The sequence below is a fragment of the Castanea sativa genome, chromosome 9 (genome assembly GCF_040712315.1).
Source record: "Castanea sativa cultivar Marrone di Chiusa Pesio chromosome 9, ASM4071231v1".
Taxonomy (NCBI): Eukaryota; Viridiplantae; Streptophyta; class Magnoliopsida; order Fagales; family Fagaceae; genus Castanea; species Castanea sativa.
The window spans coordinates 39,431,860-39,442,369 of NC_134021.1; the positions used below are offsets into that span (position 1 = coordinate 39,431,860).

Here is a 10,510-nt window from a genome sequence, read left to right on the forward strand (position 1 = left end):
GGGTACTAGGTGCATAAAGCACAAAGCATGACTGGCTGGCAGTCTACTGCCTAGCCAATAGCCAATAAGAGTTGCATGACAAGTTAACAACACATTTATTAAAAAAAAGTTAAAATGAAAGGAAAACTGAAAACTAGTAAACAAAGCAAGACATTTGATTTGACTATACATTAGTCTAACACTACTGAGTTACTAACATAGTAACACTAGTTGTCTACTTACATAAAGTGACAAAACAAGTTGAAGCCACTAAACTTAAAAAAAAAAAAAAAAAGTCCAAACAAGCAAACCTAACACCTAATCTTCAGACCATGCCTACGCCTCCACTGCTTCACAGTTTTTTTTTTTTAAAGTGACAAAACAAGTTGAAGCCACTAAACTTAAAAAAAAAAAAAAAAAAAGTCCAAACAAGCAAACCTAACACCTAATCTTCAGACCATGCCTACGCCTCCACTGCTTCACAGTTTTTTTTTTTTTTTTTGTAGGAATGATATCGTTAGCGGTGTAAATTTGAAACATATACTTTTGGTGGTCCTTAAAACTGTCATGCTCAAAATTGTCAAAATTGGAAGGATATTATCAATTGGCATTAGGTGCAATTTATTTCTTTGAAAATTGAATCCAACTCGAAAAATACGGGTCAACCCAACTTGAAACTTGATTGACCTGTTTAACATGACCCATTTACCTGCAACTCAATTGACTCGACCCAAACGACATGTTTGCCACTCCTAGAACTAGTGTTAGTGCTGCTGTGGTTGATGATGTTGGTGTGGTTGTGAATTTTTAATTGATGCCAAACAAAAGTAAGTGGCCTTTTGAGTTTTGAAAATGGGTTATGAGAACAAAGTTTTGAAAATGAAAACTGAGGAACAAAAATTTGAGGAACCAGACATGGCCTTAAGGTTTCATGACATTTAAATGAGGAAATGACATCTCTAGTCTTAAAAGAAAGAAGTCGTCTCATCACTTCATCATAGACCTAGCACATGCATACCAATGAGCAAAGAAGACAAACGAGAAAATTTAAAGGGAGGTTGAGGATTGAAATGTGTAATTTATGAAATTTGTTAGACAAGTAAGAAGATCTATTACGGTTGTACCTTGTGTTATATATGCGGTAGCATTCTAGAAAGGGTTAAGAAATGGTTAGGAAGTTTTCTAATGGATGAGTTGTCCCTAGCAAGAGTCCCTTTCAAAATATTCTTGCCCCATTGTATTTATCCTTTCCATATAAGGAATGAATTGTATATGTTCTGGTATTGTGTTAACGGGCACTGTTAGATGCTGTTAACAACAACTTTTTTGGAGTTTTTTGTCAACTTTTTGCAGCTTTTTGTCATTTTTAACCGTTTCTTTTATCTCTTTTGACAACTCTTTTTATAATTTTTTGTCATTTTTATTAAGTGAGATCCATATAAAGAAATCTTAAGAAGAACTGCATGTTCTAAGCTGGGCTTCTATGACATATATGCTCCAACTTGAAGACATATTATGTTATATATGTGGTACCATTCTAGAAAGGGCTAGGAAGTCGCTAGGAAGTTCCTATGGGGTGACCTTACAAGCTGTCGCTTTCAAGAATATTCTTTTTCTTATTGTATTTACCCTTCCTATATAAGCAATGAATAGTATGAGCATTGGACAGAATTCCAGCATATCTTCCCTATGTGCTTCTATAAATCATTTACACATCATTTGTTAACAAAATTGAATCCTTTAATTGTTGGCAAAAGGTCTAATTTTGTTGTGGCTGAAAGGTCAGCCATCTTGTCCACTTTTTTTTTTTTTTGGGAGGGGAGGGGGGGGGGGGGGGGTGAATTATAGATCTTCAAAAAAAATTTAAGTAATAAAGTGATGTTAGTTGTAAGTTTAGATGAGAATCAGTGAAAATTGGCCACAATAATAATTTTGTGTTTATAGCATTACTTTTTTCTTTTTCCTTTTCAAAATAAAATGGCTTTCAAAGGTAATATTGGTTCCACCATTACAAGTTTTATAGGGCAACACTATGTTCGAGTTGTTTGAACACTAATATAGCAAACAAATGTTGGATGCTTGCTAAGATGTGCAGGCCAACTAGATTCTCCCTTTAGAATATTTAGCAAGGCAGCACCTTTCGATGGAGATCTAAAATGGTGTAGATTTGCCACCTAGGGCAGTAGTTTCTAATGAGAATGTCATTACAAACTTTTGATAAAGTTTAATAATTTTATTTGGGATAATAACACTCACCCCTTGAGTTTTGGAAAAAAAAAAACACTCCCCCTTGACATCTGATTGACCAAGTTTTGTTAAATTAATATTAAAAACATTATGAACTAACCTGTCTTTTGTTTAAGAGCAAGTTTCAAGAATTATCCTCCATTTCAAAATTAAAATTCATTATATAAAATTTTTAATTGAAGTATATTTTAAAATATTAAGTACAAATTTTTTTTATATTATTTTTTCTTTTTTAATGAGTTATGGAAAGATTTTAGTTGAAAGTGTTTTGGTGCTTGATAAATTTTACATTTTTATTCTAAATTTAACAATTATTTTTATGAACAAAACTTAGGTACTACGTGTTGTTCTTTAAGTTTCTCTTTTAAGATTAACCATGTGATTTATTTTCTTATGGGATGAAAGTGTATTTTTAATTAAGTACATCTACATGGCAGAACCTTGAGAAGGTGAAATAAAAGAACATCACCTAAGTTTTGCTCTATTTTTATTAACTATAGTTAAATTTTTGTAAAGAGATTCTTATAGAAATTTAGAATATTTTATTTCTAATATAAACAAAAGGAAGAGGAGGGAGAGTATTAATTTTTTCAAACCTCAAGGGAGGAGAGTGTTTTTCCCATTTAGGTTTAGGCTTGAGTAAAGTTCTCTCAAATCTCAAAGGAGAAAAGTATAATTACCTCTCTTTTTTTTTTCTTTTTTTTTCACATTTGCTAACATAATCTATAGTCTATTGTGATCGATACATAATAAAAAGTGTTGATGAGCTTCTGAAAAAGTGATGTTTCTTCAATCACAAGTTACAACTGCAACCTTAACAAGTGAAAATTTTTGTGTATCCTAGCATTGATATCTCCATAAATGCATATCTGGCTTGTCTGTAAGTCCGAGAGATTGCTGGGCATCCCATCATGTTGAACTTTACATGGTTTCCTGGTCTTTGCTATAATTGTAGAGAATTTGAGTTTCTATAAAGACTAAGGGTCCGTTTAGTAGAGTTTGAGTAATATTGTTTGTAGTTTTTGAAAATACATGTGGGTGAAAAAATGTATGAAAATATGTGTAAGGTTGTTTAAAAACTGAAAATGTGGGTTTGAACTCCCTTGCCAAACAGGCCCTAAATCATCCACTTCTCATGGTAACAAAAACAAAAGCCATGGCACATGAAAGGGCATTTTGGTTTCTGTAATGTATACTATAATCATTGTAAATTTCTTCATCCACCAATAGCAACCATGATACCAGTTACGACTAAACAGAGGATGCCTGAATTACATGAAAGTAGAAAACACAATATATGAAAATGAATACCTTACATACACACAAAACAAATTTACAAGTTCATATTCAAAAAGCCTACTTCCATAACATAAACGGTGTCAAACTTTGGTAATTGTTTATATTCTAAGTATAGTCAATTAATACATTCTTTTGAGAGGAGGGGGAACTCAAACCATTAAAATAAGCCAATTTGGAAGCAGGTCATTATGCACATTGTTAAAAATGAAATTTCACTTCTTGCGAGCCAATGCTGCAGCAATACCACCAGCTATAAGTCCAACAGCAGTGGCAGTGATGCCAATTCCAATGACACCATCTGCATTCCAACAAAAGTGTTTAATATTACTTCAGTCTAATATGCTTACTATGTATTAAAAAATATGTTGATGGAAATTCTAGTCTTTACCTTTAGCAATTTTATCTTCAATAGTCTTCTTAAGGGTAAGAGCCTGCCTCCAATCAGGTGCAATCTACAAAAGCAATGGTTTCAGATAATAGTTGATAATAGTAAAGGAGCATGCATTATTTATAAGAAAATAATCAAGCAGTCAATAATCATAATCCCTAATATGCAAATGATGAAAGGATGGATGTCCTAAAAATATCATATCATATGAGCTAATAAATGAAATTTTCCTACTTATTACAATCAATCACAAACATTTGGTACTACAATGAAAATGGTATAGCTCCATGCACATGCAAAAGTTTAAGGTAAAGAAAAAAAGCCCATACATTGTGAGCAGACCAGCAAAAGAGAAAAAATGCGTTGTTGACTATTCAAGAAATGAAATTTACAACTGTTGGCCAATGCTGCCTACATTTGAAATAAATTTAAAGCATAAAAAGACTACAATGCTGCCCATTTGCACTAAATGTGACGCTGTTAACTCAAGCAAATGCCAAATGTAAACCACGAATGCACACACAGTAGAAGAGGGGAGGTATATACAACTAAGAATAGGATTTTACATTAATTAGTTGCAATCTAAAAAGTAGAAAACACCAACCTCTAAACATTGCTCCACAAGCTGCCGACTCCTGGAATATGCACCACTTCTGTAATAGCCAACGGCCAGCAGATAGAGCTTCTCCCTCTGCTGCAAAGGGCTGCTTGTATTGTTCACCAAGGAATCTGCAAATGACAATGTTACATAGTACAGAAAATAATTTTTAGGTTAGCAAACGCCTGCATTTCCTAATATCTTATATCAAAAGCTCAATAGCATCAAAGACAAACAAAAACATGAGGTCCTTCAGTAAACAAGCCAAAGAAGCAATTGCATGACAGGAGAAAAGTAGGTAACAGGATTAATCTTTCTTCTTTTTAAACAGAAAAGATAATTTAATTAAACAGTGGAGTATAGAAATGAATATTAAACAAACAAAAGTAAACATTTAAATACACACACACGCACACGCACACACACACAAAGGTTCAGCTTCGCCTCTTACATTATATTTACCCCACCTTTTCTTTTTATCACTTTGTAGAGGATCAGGTTCCAATTGCTTGTCTCAGGGCAATGTATGGAGCAAAGGGCCTTGGCAAATGTAGGAGTGCATTTGACTTTTAAGGGGTTATAAGAAATCCAGACAAGAGATGACTAGCAATATGCAACTTTACTATTTTTTGCTTAGTAAAAAGTTCATTCTTTTTTTTGGGTAATAGGTAAGAAGTTCATTAATAACAAAACACAGAACAGAACAAGTACAAAGGGGGTGTACAAGAATATCTCTTATTGTTGCAAATTAAAATTTAAGAAAGAGCATGACTCATCCAAACTAAATCACCAGCACTTCGCCACTTCCACAGGACTTCATCTTCTGTTGGTAAAAGGGAAAAACTGGAGGTCCTAAGGGAGGAGGGGTGGTAGTAACTCGGGGTTGCTCCCCATAGAAAAAGGTCATGGGGGGCTCAAACTCATCCAAATTGAATCCTAGTCGTTTGAAATTATATTGGAGGAAACAAAAAGAAAAGGGGGGGGGGGGTGTTTAACATTTTCACATTAAGAATTCATTAAAGAGGGAAATATTTCCTATGCTCAGTGTTCATGCGACGAGACAGTGCGAGGTGGCTCAATCAATACATTCATTGAACTCACACAGGCAAAAAGCTCTAAAGTTTTCTTGAGGAGCAATTGTGAGGCCTCCTCATGGTCCAACAATGTACCAACACGTTTGACAATTTCATAACCAAAACAAAGTATGGAAGGGATGGTGATTATCCCGGAAGGCAACTCAGGATGGATAAATTTTGGAATAGAAGTGCGGAAACTGCTAGAACCAAAGTGTTATGCCAATCTGAAAGCACCTGACCAACCAGCAACAGTTACAATGAACCAAACAAGACTGGGGACAAAACAAAAAAATTCACAACTACCAGATACCAGATAAGAGGAGGAACCACAAGGACACAAACCAGTAGGAAGAGGGCAATTAAATCCGGCGGGAGATCAGGGCAGGCGGCATATCCATTTTATGCGGTCATGGTATATAAGGTAAGCAAAGACAAACTCCACAGATTCTGGAATGGAATCAAAGGAAATACGAGAAGAAGGGGCTAATGGTGACTCCTAGGGTCAAATTCTTGATCAGAAGCTCATTTTGGCTCATTAAACCATGATTCTAAAATCACAAGAAGAATTGGGAGATCCATATGAAAAGGGAAGGGCCTGTTGCTACCATCATGTAGATAAAATAGAGTCATGATATTACATGGGATGAATGTGCGGGGGAGATTTGAGAGGATTTGAAGTTTACTTAAGGACAGGAAATTAGATGCAGTCATCTGGAGCTTTCATTAAAAAAGAAAAAAGAAAAAAAGAAGCATCTGGGGAAATCAATTTGTGGATTAACTCCACCTAAATTCTGGGGAAGCTTCAGGATGTGTTTCGGTACTATGGGACACAAGGGTAGTCACTAAAGTTGACGAAGCTATTGGTGCTTTTTTCCGTATCATGCAGATTAAAAAATGTACTTGATGATTTCTATTAGGCATTCTGTGGGGTTTATAAAGCCAATGAGGACACAGAATGAGATACTGTGGGAGGAGTTAGCAAGGGTGCACAATTGGTGGGGATCCCATGGTGTAAAAAGGGGATTTCAAAGTAAACATATTCCAAAGCGAGAAAGTGGGTTCTGCTAGAGACAAATCCACGATGTGGGATTTCTCATATTTTATTTCTGAGCTAAACTTGGTTGACCTCCCCTTGGAAGGATGTTCATATACGTGGTCTAATAATCATGATCCTCGTTATCATGCTTAGATAGGTTTTTGGTTTCCTTGGAATGGGAGGAGCAATTCAGCAGTCTTTTGTAAAGACTATTGCCTAGATTTTTGTCTAATCACTCCCTACCATACTTAATGATAATGGTATTACAAAAGGTAGTGGGTCTTTCAAATTTGAGACCATGTGACTTAAGGCTGAACGATTTGAGGAGAAGGTTAAACAATGGATGACCACTTATAATTTCCAAGGCAACCCCAATTTCATTTTGGCAAGAAAACTCTAAACTTTTGAGGCAAGATTTGATGTAGTGGAATAAGGAGGTGTTTGGTGATGTGAAGGGAAAAAAAAACCAAAGAAATTCTTCATGGATGAAATCATTAGATCTGTTTAATAGGAGGACGATAGGCCACTCTCTGTTGAGAAGAGAAACTAGATTCTGCCAAGGCAGAGTATGAAAAACTCATTCTGATGGAAGAAATAATTTGGAGACAAAAATTAAAAATATGAGCAATTTGGATAAAGAAATGTGATTGCAATACCAAATTCTTTCATCAAATTGCCATTTCACACCGATGATACAATCATATTAGACAACTGCAAGTTTTATATATATATTAGACAACTGCAAGTTGAAGAAGAGATTTTTCAGGCCCTCAAAAGTCTGAATGGGGACAAGGCACTGGGCCTAGATGGCTATACCATGGCTTTTACCCAAGTATTCTAGAGCGTCATAAGGGAAGTTTTAGTAACTTTCCTCAAGTATTTCCATAAAAGCAATATGTTTGAAAAGGGATTGAATGCTACATTTATTGCTCTTCATGAATGTTAAAGATTTTAGACCCATTAGTCTTACATGTAGTGTGTATAACTCTCTTACACAATTCCAACAAAACTGTAGCCAAGGAGAGGATGTTGAGAAGATGTCTATATGAACAGAGAAGATCAAAGAAATAATCATAGGAGAAGCAATTGAGTAACCCTAATATACTAGGTAAAAATAAAAATAAATAAACAGACATGCAACACACACATACATATAAAAATTAAGACTTTATGGGTGTGTAAAAGGAAGAATGCCAACACCGGGGAAGCCAATAAAGACCATAAATGGAACCAGAATGAGACAAACATTCTAAAAAAAAGATCAAGGACACAAACATTTGAAAAACTTGAACCAAGAAAGAAAAGAACTTTTTTTTTGGGAGGGGGGACTTTGAACTTAGGTTCTCCCCATGAGAAGAACCAGGCAGTGCCATTGCGTCATAGGACTCTTCGCACAAAGAACATTAACTACTTTAGAGATTTATGTACCTTCAAGCATGGCTATCCCACGCTGCACATCTTCTGGCTGCCTTGAATGAACAAGAGCCCATGACAACCTCATAATGCTATCACTCTTACGTTCATTTGAGTCACCAGCCTCTGCAACTTCTCTCTCACAGCCCTGCCAAGACACAGTAGAGTTTTAACCAAAGAATAGATGAAAAAATGGAAAAGGATTTAAATAATGTGACTATGGCAGTATGAAGACTAAAGTAAACATCAATTGATAGCTTCTTATATCCTTAAAACACGGAAACTGACTTTGAGCAGCATAGATTACACTTAAATGTTACAGGCCAAGTCCATTATAATCACCAAAAAAATTTAATACATATATTTTTCCCCCAACATATTTCACGTCTCTCACATGAAAATTTGACATGACACAAGTGGGACAAATATATTGGAATAGAAAGTTCCAACTTCCAACTCCACATTGTGATTCCCTATTTTGCAGTTAAGCCAAAAAGGGCCACACCAAATTTGTAAATCCCTACTTTGCAATTATGCACTTATGCCTAGAAAAACCAATTTGGGATCAACCAATGAAATCACAGTTCGACGAAACTTCCCAGAGCATCAAGAAGTTGCTCACCGGGAAGCAAATAAATAGTGATCACCATAAGATTGAAAGAAGTAGAGAAAATCGATCAACGTCAACAACTCTAGCATCTCTTTCATCCCAACCCACCCCCTTCCACAGCACGTCTCTTTTGATTGCAGCAACAAGATAAAGAATCTCCAGCAAGCATATAGTCATTTCTACAGATGTATTGCTTTTTTCTTTTTTTTTCTTGATAGCTATTTCTACAGATGTATTGCTTTTTTCTTTTTTTTTTTCTTGATAGCTATTTCTACAGATGTATTGCTAGGAAGAGAAACTAACTCAACACCCTGTCTCTCATGAAGGGCTTGAACATCCTTCTAAGGTTAACTATCCTTTAACTACTCAATAAATCAGGACACCATATATCCACATAAAATTTCCTACTATACACATTGCATCACATGAAACTCAAATAACATGGATGCAAACGATTCATTAGTGCTTGAAAAACCAAAAGACAACCTTACAAAATGTCAATTTCAACAAACCCCATTTGTTCATTAATCCAACATCACCAATACCTTACCCAATTTTCCCAAAAGCCTAAGCGGATTGGAAACCGTGAATTTAATCACTTAACCAATATTCTAACAATCACAATTCAAATCTAGATTTAATTTGGTCAGTAAAACTTCAAACACACAAAGGCCTAAACTAATAGAATGAAATAACAATGATCTCAAAATTCAGCCAATTCAAAAAATTCAGTATTCTTGGCTGAAAATAACAATGATCTCATCAAAATTCAGCCACTTCAAACATTTCTCACACCCTTCAGGCCTCAAATCCAAAATGAACACTTACATGTTATCAAATTAAGTCTTTTACACTTAAAAATGAGGACCCAATAAAGAAAACCCATAAATGAATTCAAGTAAATATCAAACTAATAATGTAAAGAAAGACTATATAAACAGGCAAAATAGAACAACCTGGTAAAATTTGAAACCCCAATATCTGTGACCCAAAACCTGTAAAAGGAAAAAGATTGGCTTACGGCGATGATGTCGCGGTCGCACCAAGGGATCTGATCGCCGCCGCCGAAGAAGGAGCCGACGGAATCGAAGAACTTGCCGATCTTGGCGTCCATGGTGTTTGCCTCTTTGCTAAGAGTTTTGGTTACAGATAAAAATTCTAAGTCCTTTTAAATATTTTGATTTGTTTCATATATAGTTTTTATGTTTTTGCCTATTCATTTCAGTGAATGGGAAGAAAATAAAACCACGTGGCATGATATTTCTAGTTTTTTTTTTTTTTTAATTGTGAATAAAATGACATTTCTTGATTCTAGTAGCTACACATTTGCTTGCACATGGCATATAAAAAATAGTTTAGTTAATAATTCATGTGAGGATACTTCCCCAATTAATTGGATTTATCCGCTTTAGGCCTCACTCGCGGTTTATCGGCTGTGTAGCAGGATTTTCACTGAGCAAGGCTAGACCTTGGACTCGCAGGCTTGACACCAAGTCGCGTAGATTTCTCCACACATGGTTTATAAGCTTCTGGAGCGACCATGTGTGTACCATTACTAACACTCAGAGTGCTAGTAATGGTACACACATGGTTGCTCCAGAAGCTTATAAACCATGTGTGGGAGGGAACTCTAACCGATGTGACACTTGGTGTCAAGCCTGCGAGTCCAAGGTCTAGCCCTTGCTCCTGGTGAAAATCCTGCCTGCACTCGGGGTGGCTCCCCAAAGCGGATAAATCCGATTAATTGGGGAAGTATCCTCACAATTCATTATAGGAAATATTTTATGAGGAATTGAAAAATTTGTTTAAAAAGTTATTTTTTTCAATTTTTTATTAAATAATTTTTTAAAATGGTTTACTAGCA

At 35.3% G+C, this 10,510-nt stretch overlaps 1 protein-coding gene across 1 annotated transcript; it reads right to left on the minus strand.

Moving 5' to 3' along the window:
• Positions 1-3,497: 3,497 nt before the first annotated feature.
• On the minus strand, positions 3,498-9,832 carry LOC142610398 (mitochondrial fission 1 protein A). The gene is made up of 5 exons (XM_075782214.1): positions 9,668-9,832; positions 8,052-8,184; positions 4,518-4,642; positions 3,914-3,977; positions 3,498-3,823 (listed from the first exon to the last, which is right to left on the minus strand). Exons 1-5 carry the CDS (start codon positions 9,758-9,760, stop codon positions 3,738-3,740), a joined length of 501 nt encoding a protein of 166 aa, XP_075638329.1. The 5' UTR covers positions 9,761-9,832; the 3' UTR covers positions 3,498-3,737.
• Positions 9,833-10,510: the final 678 nt, after the last annotated feature.